Source organism: Callospermophilus lateralis, chromosome 2 (genome assembly GCF_048772815.1).
Source record: "Callospermophilus lateralis isolate mCalLat2 chromosome 2, mCalLat2.hap1, whole genome shotgun sequence".
In the NCBI taxonomy this organism is placed as follows: domain Eukaryota; kingdom Metazoa; phylum Chordata; class Mammalia; order Rodentia; family Sciuridae; genus Callospermophilus; species Callospermophilus lateralis.
The window spans coordinates 151400370-151415471 of NC_135306.1; the positions used below are offsets into that span (position 1 = coordinate 151400370).

At 48.9% G+C, this 15102-nt stretch overlaps 1 protein-coding gene across 2 annotated transcripts; it reads left to right on the plus strand.

Annotated features, from left to right (window-relative positions):
* Positions 1 to 10919: 10919 nt before the first annotated feature.
* On the plus strand, positions 10920 to 14777 carry Phox2a (paired like homeobox 2A). 2 transcript variants are annotated; one of them, XM_076844006.2, is made up of 3 exons: positions 10920 to 11136; positions 13228 to 13415; positions 14304 to 14777. In XM_076844006.2, exons 1-3 carry the CDS (start codon positions 10920 to 10922, stop codon positions 14775 to 14777), a joined length of 879 nt encoding a protein of 292 aa, XP_076700121.1. The 2 variants fall into 2 exon arrangements, with proteins under 2 accessions (XP_076700121.1, XP_076700122.1); XM_076844007.2 differs by having other exon boundaries at positions 14328 to 14777.
* The last annotated feature ends 325 nt before the right edge of the window (positions 14778 to 15102 follow it).

Here is a 15102-nt window from a genome sequence, read left to right on the forward strand (position 1 = left end):
AAGGAGAAGGGGAAGGGGAGGCCAGGCACCAAGGATTAAAATGGAGTAAATTAAACTCCATGAATGTATGATTATGTCAAAATGAACCCAACTATTATGTATAACTAAAATGCACCAATACAGGCAAAAAAATTAAAAAAGAATTCTGCCTACACAGATACATTCATTCCATGATATATTAATTCACAATAAATAAGTAATGAACTAGGGGCTGGGATTGTGGCTCAGCGGTAGAGCATTCCCCTAGCACGGGCGAGACCAGGGTTCAATCCTCAGCACCACCTAAAAATAAAGGCATTGTGTTGTGTCCATCTACACCTAAAAAATATTTTTTTTAAAAAAAGTAATGAACTATGATACATACCACCTGGATGAAACTCAAAAATATAAAGCTGAGTAGAAGGTTTCTATAAAGAGTACACCAAAAGAATTTAAAAACTGGTGACACTAACCTGTAGTAAGGAGAATCAGAAAAATGGTTACTGCTGAGAAAATGGGGTTGAGAAGTGACCCAGAAGAAGCTGGAGAGATCTTTCTGGAAGGATAGTAAGGTGTATTTATGTGTGAAACTCATTGAACAGGACACTTAAGACATGAATTTCAAGGTGGGTGTGGTAGCAATGCCTGTAGTCCCACCTATTTGGGAAGTTGAAGCAAGAGGATTGAGCCTGGGAATTTGGGGCCAGCCCAAAATTCCATCTCCTTAAAAAGAGAAAGAAATTTACGTATTTTAATGTATGAAATTTGGGGGTGGGGTACTAGGGATTGAACCTAAGGACACTTAAACACTGAGCCCTTTTTATTTTTTTGAGAAAGGGTCTCACTAAGTTGGTTTGGCCTTGCTAAGTTGCTGAGGCTGGTTTTGAACTCTTGATCCTTTTTACCTGAAAAATAACAAATGGTATTTCTCTATGTAGTGATATATACTCTGAAGTATCTAGGGGCCAAGTATAGGAAACTTTGAAATGCATCAAAAAATATGGTGGATTGATAGAAGAATAAATAGATGGATGCATATGTGATAAAGTAAATGTAGTAAAATGCTATTGTAGACTCTGGGCAAAAAAAAATAACTCATCTAAAAAGAAGGCAATTAAAACTGATACATGGAATCCAGAATCTCTGGTTAGTGTACTCATATTGATAAATTCAGGCTAACTTTACATTATGTTCCTCCTCCCATGGTCCAGGACCCTCAGAGTCCATTCTCACATGTACTGGCCAGATTGTATTGATATTGATTGAAAGATCTTTTAGTTCTATTAGTGGCAAGGCCTTCCTGTGAATCTGACTTCCTATTTGACCTTGAAGCATGTTGGGGTCTGGTTCTAATTTGAAGTGTGGAAACAGTGAGGGCTGGGGGCTGAGATATGGGGAGACTTGGTTTCTTGCCAGATAATCCCTGTGGGGAAGTGGTATTCATCTTCAAACAAGAAAAGAGCCTCACTTTTGGAGAAGAATGTTGTATTTTCAGGGAGAGGTGTAGACTGTGACAAATTGCTGGTTACCTGCTGTGTAGGTAGTTCTGCTGGCTCTAGTGATCCCTGACTCCTGGGGCTTGTGTCCTGGCATAATGCCCCTCTCCTTGAGAATGCACAGAACCATTTCTGAGATTAGGTTATAAAAGACTGACTTCTGTCTTTCTAACCATCTCTCTAGTTGTTATGTGCCTGTCCCAATGGAGAGGCACATGTAGCAAGAAGCTGATGGTGACCCTGGTCAATATGCAATAAGGAACTGAGCCCTTCCCGTCCAACAGCCTCAAGGCACTGAGTCTTGACAAGAACCACGTGAGTGAACTTGGAAGTAGATCCTTCATTTGAGACTGCAGGGTTGTCTGACACCTTCATTGGGGCCTTGTGAGAGACCCTGAAACAGAACTCAGAGAAACGGTGCCAGATTCCTGACCCACAGAAACTCCATTCTCTCCTTATTCCTAAGTAACAAAGGCTCTGTTTTATTTCGGATAAGAATGTTCCCGTGGGGGCTGGGGTTGTGGCTCGGTGGTACAGTGCTCATCTCATGTGTGAGGCACTGGGTTTGATCCTCAGCACCACATAAAAATAAATAAATAGAGGTATTATGTTCATCTACAACTAAAAATATAATTTTTTTTAAAAAAAAGAATGTACCCACTTAAAAATCTTACCTTTGTCTAGTCTCTTTTTCAGTCTGATATGACTATATGGCTAAATTGAGGAAATGAAAAGAAAACAAGATTTGCATGGAACTTCTAGGAAGGGTCCTCATAGGAAGATGTCTTCTTCATCTTACTTGCTGCTTAGAATGTAGATGTGAGGATTGGACTCCAGCAGCCATCTTAGAACATTAAGTAAGTGTGAGGATGGAATTACACTCTAGTAAGGTAAAACAGGAAGAAGGAAAAAGCATGAGTTTCTAATGCCATGGAGCAGCCACACCAGCACTGGACTCCCTACTTCCAGAGTCATTTTAAGTGAAGAAGAAATAATCTATTAGTTTGTTTATATCATTGTTATCTTGGACTTTCCCTTATGTGTATCCAACCTAACCCTAACTTGCAGAGGGTTCACAAGTTCTCAGCATCCTCTCATATACAACCATCCTTGCATGTTTCTCTTCTCAACAATGCTCCAACTCTCTTATGCGAGCAACCTTTGAGTCTAATTTTTCACTCTTTCATTCATTCATGCCGATTTTCTTACTGGAGCCTTCATTCTAGGTGGCTACTGGTGACAAACAGTCTTGCCCCTCAATGCCACTTCAACTCTGGATTGTACTAACTTTTTAGTCCCAACCAGGCCACAAAACTGATTCCAGACATTTCTCTGAGAGTTCAGTGTCCTCAGCCAGTCTGGTACCAATTTCTATATTAGAGTCATTAATTACAAGCAACAGAAACCATCTCCATCTATTTAAGCAAAAAAAAATCTGTATTAAATTTATAAAAGATATATCTCAGAATTACTGGAAGGACTGGAGAGCCACATACAGAGTCTTGCATGAAACCAGAGCAACTAAATGAAGCTGCAGTATTGTCTCCCCAAGGAGAGTGTTGCCACCTCTGCCCCCTGCACAGCTGACCTGGCTGCCACCGAGTCCTCCATGTTGCCAGGAATCAGCCTAGCAGGGCCCCTGCTTAACACCATTGTCCTCAGAGAGAGTTTTTACAGTCCCTGAGTCCTCTTCCCTCAGCTTCATCTGTAATCTTGTGCGTGATCCACCAAATGCACCTGGTTGTAGGGAAAATTCAGAAAGCAAGTATCTGCCTTCTATTAGGTAGGAAATTTCCCTAACTCAGAAGTGGGTTCAATCCCAGAATCAATGTCAGAAATGCAATAGCCCCCTGGGCATGGTGGTGCCTGCCTGTAATCCCAGTGGTTCAGGAGGCTGAGGCAGGAGGATGGAGAATTGAAAGCCAGCCTCAGCAATTTAGCAGAGGCCTTGAGCAACTTAGCAAGACCCTATCTCAAAATAAACAATAAAAAAGGTCTAGGGATGTGGCTCAGTGGGTTCAATCCCTGGTACAAAAAAAAAAAAAAAAAGCATTCAGATGCTAAAAAAGAATTACTGTCAAGCCAGGAACTGGGACAGTCACACTTCCCTAATTCTTCTAGATAGTCCCAGTTATCCCCATTTCTCTTGGTAAATATCACCATTTCCTAGTCAATGCAATCACTCTAGGGTGTGGCAGGGAATTTGTAGCCAGTCTGCATAGCACATAATTAACCTCCTGTTGCAACCTAAGATTGCAAACCTGGGTGGAGGCTTCCTTACCATAGTTACAATTTGTCCTGCTACTCCTCATTTGCTTGTCCCTCTACTGAAGCACTCTCCTGAAGCTGCCAAATGAAGATAATGCACTCCAAACTGGGCAGTGATGAACGCCTGTAATCCCAGTGGCTGGGGAGGCCGAGGCAGGAGGATCAAAAGTTCAAAGCCAGTCTCAGCAACTTAGTGAGACCCTAAGCAACTCAGCAAGAACCTGTCTCAAAATAAAATATAAAAAGGGCAGGGGATGTGGCTCAGTGGTGAAGTGCCCCTGAATTCAATCCCCAGTTCAAAAACAAAATAAAAAGATAATGCACTCCAATATTTTACAATTTTCCACTTAATTCCTCAAAAGCTAAAATCACAGGACAGGAGGGGAGCAGAAAGTGGACATCAAGTTCTAAAGAACAACATGCAGTCGTTTTCCTAGGGGCTTCATTATCAGACCACAGAGGGATTGTCACTACATCCCATCCTCGACATCAACAGGGCCAGTTCCATATTTTAGGTTTTGCCATTTGCATCACTATACACCTGTACCATTTTTTTATTTGGATTCCTTTGTCTGGAAGTGACAGAAATCCAACTTGAACTAGATTAAACATAAAGAAGAATGTGTTGAGTAATAATATCCAATAAAAGGGCTGAACAACTAATTTGAAAAAAGAGTAAAGATATCTCAAGAATAACTAGAACTAGGACTTAAATTCTAACATGATTCTCTTTTTTCTTTTCCTTCAAATTCTTTCTTCTTCTTTCTTCACTGGAGACCATCTTCCTTCTCTTCATGATGTAATCTTTGTTGCAAACAGTTTCTGAGCTTTACAGGTATAGATTTTACCATTGGGTGGTGGTAGGGAGACTTTTTAAAATCAAATAACAACAACAAAAAAAAATGGCAAGAAAGGGTTCTGTTGACCCATCTTTGGACAGGACCCACACCTGGGCCAATTATAAATGAGGGCAGGATTATGTAAGAGCAATGGTCCCCTGGGTAGCCATATGGATAAACGGGACAGTTCCCAAAAAGAAAGTTGTGTTGAGATGCCCACATCATAGATGTCCACTATGGCCGCCTTAGGTAGGTCTCTTCGCCAATAACCTGAATAGCTTGCCAATGTATGGCATGCTCAGATCAAACCTCTCCTCCCCACCTTTTTAAAAGAGTCCAACAACCTTCTGTGTGACATTCTTTTACACAATTAAAAAATTTTAAGGCAAAATCCTGCCCTCTGTAGATAAGGACCCATGTGTGTGCCCACAGTCCAGACTGGGAGATCCTTAAAGAAAAGCATACCAGATTAATTTCTCCCCATGTGTCTAGTGCCCCATGTGGGTTCATTGTGGGTCAGACACTTAAAATATTTGTAGAATAGGATAAGGATTTTTTCTCATTCTTCAGGGATCCCTGAGGGCTGGCTATTTGGGGCCCTAGAAAGACCTAATGCTTAGAAGCTAAAAACAAAACTGGAAATAAGTGGATGGTTGAGTGGCCTTAGTTACTGGTGGGAGAAGAGAATGGTAGACAAGAGATGTCCTCATGACAGAGGGACAAAGAGGGAGCTGAGGTAGGGAAAGTGTTCATTAAATGTGTTTGCCTCCAACCCTCCTTGGACCAGGCAGTCGCAGAAGGAAAACAAGGATTTGGAAGAAGCTTGCCTATGGAGTTGGTAGGTAATGAGAAGGAAGGAATTCTAGTCCATCACAAGACCAGACCATGCATGAACTTTTCACTGATTGATAAGCTCCATAACTCACTAGAGTCTAGACTGGGATGTCTGATCAAGTTTGGCTTCTAATAATAATTGTACAATTATGATGCTTCTGAGGGGAGAAGATACATTTTGATGGTGGGGAGGAGCCATTGCTCCATGCTCTCCCCACCCTCCCAGGGCAGAAGGATGGACAAGGAATGAACTGGAGCACTCCGGGGTCAGAAGATCTCTGCTTGTGAAAGTAGGACTAAGGTGGTGGTTCCTGGGAATCCCTGGGCTACTACTCTCTGAATGATCACAGCCTGAGAGAGCTCTCCAGGGCACAGAGCCTTCCTCATTCTCTGCCCAGGCTCATGGAGTAAGTTAGTCAGACCTGGGAACAGAGCAGAAGATTAGGGCAGTCCCCACTATGCACACACCAGGCTCCTTTGTGTAGGCTGGGCCCTCTGGGAGACTCCTCCCACCGTCCTCACTTGTACTTTTCCTATAGGACTCCTCTGTGGGCCTCAGACTCTTCATCTGCAAAAATGAAGGGGGTTCCCGAATAATTCTGAAGGGGCCGATAGCTTCTGAAATCTTTGCTGTGGTGCAAAGATAGGGGTCTGTGTATGGAGGACATCTCCAAGTGTAACAGTCTGCCGAGAATCTGGTCTGGGCTGTCAGTGACTTGGTGCTCAGTCATTTATTTGGTAAGAGGGAGGAGGGGTGGAGGTGGGGAGGGGTGGGGTTAGAAATTAATTTACTAAATGTTTGTTATGTACCTAGCCAAACACTTCATATGTTTTAATTCATCTAATCATTAAAATAAACCATTCTATAGATGAGAAAACTGAGGGACAAAGAAGTTGAGTAATTCACCCTAACTCACCCAGCTCATCAGGACAGACCTGGAGCTGGACCCAGCAGTCAGATCATTCATCACCACTCATGGAAGGGAGGACACTGGTCAGCAAGGAGGTTTCTATGTAAGATTGCTGCGACTGCATTCTACATTTCATTCCAGGACTACACATATGTATGTGGGGTGGGGTCTCAGGCGGGATGAACTCCCCACATTAAACTCTCAACCACCAGCCTCTCTGGTGTAAAGTCCTTGAAGAAGCCATCCACTGTGCCTATCTCCTTTTATAGTGAATTCTCACAAAGCCACCCTGCTTGCTCCAATCTCTCAATCTCTCTCTCTCTCTCCCTCTCTCTCTCTCTCTCTCTCTCTCTCTCTCTCTCTCTCACACACACACACACACACACACACACACACACATACATGCAGTTTGATCCCCCCACTTCCACCATCTAAAAGCCCTTCTGCATAGGTCGAACCCAAGGTTCTTTCTTGGAAGGCTCTTCAGTTCTATGCCAACCAGCTGAAGCAAATGGCTGCCTGCAGAGAAAGAAACTCCCAACCCCTAGTCCTGAGGCATAAGAAGGCCTGTTCCTGCCTAGCTGACTATATAACAGGCATTTTGCAGTGAAACTTCTTATCAGTATGATTTGTTTGATTACCTCTAAAGATGCCAAGCCTTTGGGGATTTGACTGCTCAAAACTCTTGGTTGCAAGTGTTAGAAGCCCAAGTAAAAGCAATTTAGACAAAAGGGAATTTATTGGCTCAAGAACAAAACTGTAAAATGACAGGGCTGGATGGTAGTCTCTGAGACAGCTAGAATCAAGAGCTTAAACAGCACTGGGCCTCTTTGCTTCCCCTCATAACTTTGCTTATCCTGCAACCTTCAGTTGGTCTTACTGGGGGAAGCAAGATGGTACAAATTCCTCCAGTGAGGAAGGACTTTCTTCCAGACAGAGGTTGACCAAGGAGGGAGGAGGTTCCTGTTCCTAGGAAATAGAAGAATTAAGAGAGGAGGATAATCCCTCTTTAGAGAGTGTGGGAGTGAGGACTCCTTCTGGAGAAGCAAGGGCAGGACTCTTCCACACAAAGATTTCAGGTTAGTCTAATTGACACATAACAAACAGATACGGGAAGACCCAGGATGTGCTAGGCATCCTGGGCTGGAGAGAACATGACAACAAAAGGACACAGTTCTGCTCTAAGAACTTGCACTTTATTGCAAACAATTCAACAAGGAAACTTGAGTAGCCAAAGAAGAGGGAGGGGCTGAGGTCAGTGGTACAGTGCTTGCCCAGCATGTAGAGGCACTGGGTTCTATCCTCAGCACCACATAAAAATAAATAAATAAAACAAAGATATTAAAGTGGGAGGGAGGCACTGTGGAACCCAGAAGGGATACTCAGCCTAGGCTAGGAACATCAGGAAAGGCCCCCAAACAACAGTGATGTTCAAGTGAAAACAATGGATAAATAATTTGGGTACTTTTGGGGGGGATGCAGAGAGTGGGGTAAACTTTCTACCCAGAGAAAACATCTGTGAACAACCACAAAAGATTAATTATGAATGCTGCGAAGAAAGCCAAGGTGAGGGGAGGAGACAGGCTGGAGTGCTGGCATTGAGGATATTGTGGGTCAGAGTGAGAGCTTGGATTTGATCATGAGGTCAATAGAGAGCCATGGGAGGGTCTAGGAGAGTAGTGGCTGTATTCAATTTCCATACTCTGAGATTCCTTGGGCTTCCTGAAAATATGTCCAAAGGGAGGGAAACACCTCACACACTAGTGGGGAGGACTCACTGAAGCAGTTGAGCTGTCAAGGCTCAACTACTACAAGTTTAGACCTGAAAAGTAATTGGAGAAATACAGAAAATAACAAGCACTGGCAGGGATGTGGAAAAAATGGAACCCTTGTGCACTGTAAAATGGGAATGTAAAATGCTATGCTGTGCAAAACAGTACAGCATTTCCTCAAAAAAATAAAAATAAAAATACTGTAGAATTACCATATGATCCAGCAACTCTTCTTCCAGGTATATATCCAAAAGAACTGAAAGCAGAGTCCTCAAAAGATACTGTGCACCCAGGTTCATAGCACACCCCGAACCCAGTATTCACAGTGGTTGAACTATGGAAGCAACTAGGTGCACATCAATGGATGAATGGATAGGGAAAAGGAGATATATACATACAGTAGAATATTCAACCTTAAAAAGAAAGGAAATTCGGACATATACTACAACATGGATGAATTTCAAAGATACTCAGTGAAATAAGGTACACATAAAAAGACAAATACTGTGTGATGCCTCTTTATAGGAGATACTTAGAGTAGTCAAAATTATAGGGACAAAAGGTAGAATGGTAACTGCCAAGAACTGAGGGAAGGAAACCAGAGAGTTATTGTTTAATTAGTATAGAGTTTGGATTTAAAAAGATGTAAAGAGTTATGGAGACAAATGGTGGTGATTATAGCACAACTTGATAGATGAATTCAACAACATTGAACTATATAATGAAAAGCGTTAAGATGGGAGGTTGAGGCAGGATGATAGTAAGTTTGAGATCAGCCTGGGCAACCTGGCAAAATCCTGAATCAAAAAAATAAAATAAAATAAAAACGGCTGGCGATGTAGCTCATCGGTAGAGCTCTTGCCAACATGAGCAAAGCCCTGGTCAATTCCCAGTACAGCAGAAAAGAAAAAAGAAAGAAAGTTAAGGTAGAGAAAACCCCTTAAAGAAATCCCTCTGACATGGAGTACTTACAGGAACTGGGGATGGGGTGGTCCTTGTGTGAAGCAAAGAATGGGTAGCCAGGAAAAGCATGACCTGAAGAGAGATGTCCTCCCCACTGTGCTGGTCAAATTAGGGGAAAGAAATTTCAGGACTCCTTCTCCCAATCCCCAAGGGCTTTGGCTATAACCAAAACATGCCCCTCTTTTGTCTTCTCCTTGGGTTTCAGACCTGCCATCTGCAGCACCTGCGAAGGTTCAGGCGTAAAAAGCTGGGGGCTGAGCAGGGAAATAGCTCAGTTCATCCCTCAGGTGGGCCGTGGAGGCAGCAGTTCATTTTCCTGGTAAAGATTCTGTGTAGGTTATCCCATAGCACCGGGAGTTGGTGACAATCCATGGAAGGATGCCGTGGCCAGGGACAGAAAGAGTCTACTAGGTCTTGCTGGAGAAGAAAAGGGCCACTGGAGGAGAGGGGTGAGAGACTGAAGGAGAGGAAAGGGGTCACTGGGTCACTCCCTCAGCCAGACATCCATCATACACACACCCCGAACCCAGAGGTCACACCAGGCGGTGCAGCGCGGGGAGGGGGACCAAGCTGAAGAAACCGGGAGGGAGAGGCAGGCTGGGCCCTGATGGTGCAGGTTCGTGCAGCCTTCGGGTGGGGAAAAAGTCGGGTAGAGAACTCGGCCCAAGACCTTCCCCCTCCTCAGCCCCGCGAAGGGCAGCCCGGCAGCGCCTCCATCCAAATGCCTCGGCCTTCTCGGCGCTCCAGCTCGGAGGTCTCCGCTCTCTGGAGGCTTTTTCTCTCCGCCTCTCAGTCTCTGTTACTCCGCCAGTCTGTCCCTGGCCTAGTAGCTCTGAGACCATCCCTCTGTTTGCGTCTGTCTCCCTGGGACTGTCCCTGTTTTGTCTCATCTCTCTCCCGCTCTCCACCGCAATCCGGTCGCCTCGCCGTCTAGGTCTTATCCCTAACCATTCTCTATCTCTGTGCTTGTCTCACTCTTTCCCGTCTCCTCCCCGCCCCCGATTCTAGTCTCGGCCTCTGTCTCTGCCTGTCCCCATCTCCAGCCCTACCTTTCTCTTGTATGTTTCAATCTTATCTCCATCTGTATACCTCTATCTGTCTCTCTTGTCCCCTGTCTCGGTCATGGTTTCTGCCCCTTTCTCTCCCGGTCTGCGTCTCTGCCTCCTCTCTTTACCCTCATCCCTCCCCGTCCGCGTCCCAGGCTCCATCTCTTTCCCGTCCTTGCCTCCATCCCCCCTTCAGGGCAGCCTCCGCAGTTCCCGCCGGGATGGGACCGCGCTGGGGGCGGGACTGAGGGGCCGGCCAGATCTGACTAACTCGGTTATTGAGGAGAATTGAATTAACTTCTTCACACCGAGGCCGCGGGGCCTGCCTCCCCTGGCTTCTGCAGGGCCGCAGGTGGGGAGGCCCAGGAAAGAGGTCGGTACCCCCTGACTTGGCTCGATGTGTAGAGACCGAAGGTCTGGGCCGGATTGGGACAGGATGGGGACTCTGGTGATGGGGTCCCGTGCAGCTCCACCCTGCACCTCTGGATCCTAAGAGGCTACAGAGACTCTTTGGGGTGGGGGTCGGGGTAAATAGGGGCGGGGTCTGGGATGCCCAGGCCCCGCCCCGCGGAGCTCGCCCCGCCCCGCCCCCTCCGCGGGGTCTTGCGCGTTAAAAGGCGCGCGGACCCGCCAGCTGCACTTGCGTTGCACCCGGGCAGAGTGCGGCCGCGACGGGGCGGGCGGGCTTTGAGTTCCCAGAGCCGGCCTCCAGTCCTTGGCGTCTGGCGCTCGAACCTCCATCCCGACCTCCACCTGGCCCGGACCCCGACCCCGACCCGGCCCGGCCCCCGCCCCCGCCCCCTCCGGGTCCATGGACTACTCCTACCTCAATTCGTACGACTCGTGCGTGGCGGCCATGGAGGCGTCCGCCTACGGCGACTTCGGCGCCTGCAGCCAGCCCGGCGGCTTCCAGTACAGCCCCTTGCGGCCTGCCTTCCCCACAGCGGGGCCACCTTGCCCCGCGCTCGGCTCCTCCAACTGCGCGCTCGGCGCCCTACGCGACCACCAGCCCGCGCCCTACTCGGCAGGTGAGCTCAGCCCGACCCAACCCTTTCTCCAAATCCTGAAGAACCCGCAGTCCATGACCTACTCGTCAAGCAAATGCGACTGCCTCCCACAGACTCCCCCTTCCCTGCCCTGGACAGACCCTCCAACGCCCCGTGAGACCCTCAGTAATACCAGGTTCCTCTCGGCGGGGATGAACCCCACCCTAACGCCCCTCTCGGTCCTCTTCCTCGCTGCCAAATCTCTTCGGATCAAAGAAATAGCTCCGTGCCCCTTACCAGGCCCTCCCCTCCCCACCTGCAAAAGCTGACCACCAAACGTCTCCATCCACTGTATCCCTGTAAGAGGCTCCCAGTTCAGTCCGCTCAGATCCCCATCCTTATCACCCCTGCCCCACGGTGCTGCACGACCCCCAACAAGGACTCCTGAGGCAGCTAGCTGTCCAGATAGGAATCTTCCTAGAGCCATAGCACCATCAGATTCCTCCTGCACTCTCTTAGACCCATCCTGCTCTGGCCCAGACATTCGGCATCACCAAAATCTATTCCCCTAGCCACAAACGGGGGGGGGGGGGGGGGGCGGTCATTAAGCCACTTTTATTTCCCCTCTCCCCCACCTCAGATTCTCCCAGCTAGAGTCCTACAGAACCCCAGGAGCCCCTGCTGCACTCCCAAGCCCTTTGATCCAAGTCTCTCTCTGAACCCTCAACCTCACTGAGCTTTTCAGACATTCCTATTTTTTTCAGTTAGAGTCCCAGCCTGCCCCACCCAGTCTTATTTTCTTGCCTCCTGGGAAGACCACCAGGGACCCAAATAGAAGACTGGAGCCTGAGGCAGGGGTGAATAAGTACCAGGATTGGGGAAAATAAGAACCAAGGAGATGCCATCAGAGACTAGAACTAGGATGGGGAGATTGGTACAGTGGGCCAGATGAGGATGATCTGGATGATGAGGACAGGAAATGGGCAGATGGGCTCCAGAAAGATGAAGATCTGAGACTGGGACAATGGGGATTAAGCATAGAGAGATGAGAACATAAATGGGGAGATTGGAGATGGAGATAAGAACCAGGGGATGGTATCAGGAATTATGGGAGACAGACCAAAAGGGACTGTAAACAGAGATGATGAAGATGGGGATGGGAATGGGGTGTTGGAGATAAGGATTAGGGAAAATGGGGACCGGGAGAAATGGAACAAAAATGGAGATTGGGGACCCCCAGGAATATATAGAGAACTAAACCAGAGTTAGAGTCAGGGATGCAGAGATACCATCTATGGGTCAGTAGAGACTAGGATGGAGTATAGAAAGAGTGAGGGAGAATGGTGGGACAGGATTTAGGGAATATGGGACACAGAGACTGTGAGGAAGAACAGCAAAGAAGATAGAGGAACTTGAGTGGAAAAAATAATCACCCTTCTTAATGGGTACAGAAGAGTGTCACAAAAGGGGAAAGTTGAGGGTTTCCCATGGAGGAGGATGAAGATGAGGAAGAGAGGGGGATACCTGGAGAAGAATGGAGACCAAAGATGTGAGTGAGGCAGGGCTAAGGAAATGAACTCTGGGACAGGAGAAATGGGTTTGAGGGATAGAAGGAACCAAATCTGTACACAGAAGAGCACCAGTATCAGAGTGAAGTAGACCTGACAGGAGAGTCTCAGTGACAGAGTCAAGGCCCAAGACTGTCTAGTGGGGAGTCCCAGAAAGCAGAGAGCTGCCAAATATCCAGGGCCAGTGTGGACAGAGAAGAACTTGAAGTCAGAGAAACGGACCAGCTGAGAAACAGATACACTGATACACTGATGGAAGAGTCAGAGAGGAGTGAAATGGTGTCCAGGGCTAACTGACAGGTCGATGGGCCTTGACTGGAGGAAGGAATTCTGGTTTGGTTCCAAGCAGCTCTTCAACCCAAGGTGTCCTTGATCTGAGTTCCTCTTCATCCCCCACCTCCATCGACCAACAGGGACACTTGACCTGAGATTACAAGGATGAAACCGAGGGGACAGAATAGGGCGGGGGGGCGGTGGCAGGATTCCTTCTAGGGCAGGACTGAGCTTGGCCTCTCACCGCCCCCCTACACCCTCGTTGCCCCTGCCCTCCTGCACACACCCGCAGTGCCCTACAAGTTCTTCCCGGAGCCGTCCGGCCTGCACGAGAAGCGCAAGCAGCGGCGCATCCGCACCACGTTCACTAGCGCGCAGCTCAAGGAGTTGGAGCGCGTCTTCGCCGAGACCCACTACCCCGACATTTACACGCGCGAGGAGCTGGCGCTCAAGATCGATCTTACTGAGGCTCGTGTGCAGGTGCGTATATGCACGTGTGTGTGCGCGCGTGTTCTTGTGGAGGGAGTGCGGGAGATTAGTATTGGACACTTAGGGGCCAAGGATAACCGCAGCCTGGAAGCAAGGATCTAGGGCCAGTGACCAGGGCACAGCCTGGGTGTGGTTGGGTATCCAGGGAGGGCAGAGGGGCCAGGACTTGGCGATTTTTGAGAAACAGGAGCTGTTTAACCCCATGTTGCTTTGCCTTCGTTTTCCCCTCAGTCTCAGCCCTATCTATGGCTGAAGGTTCAGAATTTTTAGAAGCCAGGATGCATGCTGCGAGGGGGTAGAAGGAGAACCCGTGGAGGGGCCGGGGCAGACCAGTCAGCAGTTCCAGGTGTCCTCCCCAGTGTGAAATACTGAGCTTGGGGCTGGTGCAGGGCAGAAGAGAGCCGGGCAAGGGCTTACAAATCCTGTGTGCAGATGTTCCTCTGGCCGGTTTTGACTGGAGGGTCTGAACAAAAGGTTTCCCTGGCGTCCCAACCCGCTTTTCACGGCCCTAGGACGCTCCAGACGGAATGTCCACCTTCCTAAGAGGGAATTGGGAGGCAGGGCTCAGGGTGAGGAGAGTGGAGGCAGAGCCCGGTCCGGGAGACCAAGAATACTGGGAGGCAGCGGAGTCCGCGGGTGAGCATATCCGAAGGGCAAAAACCCAAGGATCTGGAGGATGGGGCAAGTGGAGAAGAGAGTGGAGAAAACGACGGGTCGACGGGTGGAGGGTCGAGAGGCCAACGCTAGGAAGGCTGTGGATCTCCCCGACTTGGTAAATAATCCTGTCAGACCTTTCTTGGCCGAGGTCTGTCTCTCCACCAAATGTCTCACCTGCGTTTTGCGGTCGGGGGCTGACCTGGTGTGCTCTACGACGTCCAGGCTAACTGGCCCCTGTGCCTACAGGTCTGGTTCCAGAACCGCCGGGCTAAGTTCCGAAAACAGGAGCGAGCGGCCAGCGCCAAGGGCGCTGCAGGCGCAACGGGCGCCAAAAAGGGCGAGGCGCGCTGCTCGTCGGAGGACGACGACTCCAAGGAGTCCACGTGCAGCCCCACGCCCGACAGCACCGCGTCGCTGCCACCACCACCGGCGCCCAGCCTGGCCAGCCCACGCCTGAGCCCCAGCCCCCTGCCCACTGCGTTGGGCTCCGGGCCGGGGCCGGGGCCCGGACCCCAGCCGCTTAAAGGAGCGTTGTGGGCTGGCGTGGCGGGCGGTGGGGGCGGCGGGCCTGGCGCGGGAGCGGCTGAGCTACTCAAAGCCTGGCAACCGGCGGAGCCCGGGCCCGGGCCCTTCTCGGGAGTTCTGTCCTCTTTTCACCGGAAACCCGGCCCCGCCCTGAAGACCAATCTCTTCTAGCCGCGGGTCTTTGGAGGCTCCGAGCCTGCCCCCAGCGGCAACCCTTGCCCCTCCAGGACCCAACGGAGACCCTCCCTATCCTGTCCCCACTCCCCTACAGTGTCTGACCCCCTAGGTGTGCCCTCCCCAGCTTTAGAAACCAAGTCCACCCACTCGCACCAGGCAGACCAGAGTATTTTTCACTTGGAACCCTTAGAGGAGAGCCGAGGGCCCCTTCTAAGCTTGGCTTTCTCTAGAGATCAAATAACGCCTCCTCCTAACAAGAGTCCCTACGGACAAACGCTGCCCACTCTTTGGAACTGGCCGGGTCACTCCTAACCTTGGT

Bases quoted from the DNA above. Each gene is read 5' to 3' on its own strand.
- Phox2a (XM_076844006.2), top strand. From the start codon at position 10,920: ATGGACTACTCCTACCTCAATTCGTACGACTCGTGCGTGGCGGCCATG. The intron at 11,137-13,227 runs GTGAGCTCAGCC...ACACACCCGCAG, and splicing joins GCCCGCGCCCTACTCGGCAG to TGCCCTACAAGTTCTTCCCG. The intron at 13,416-14,303 runs GTGCGTATATGC...TACGACGTCCAG, and splicing joins TTACTGAGGCTCGTGTGCAG to GCTAACTGGCCCCTGTGCCT.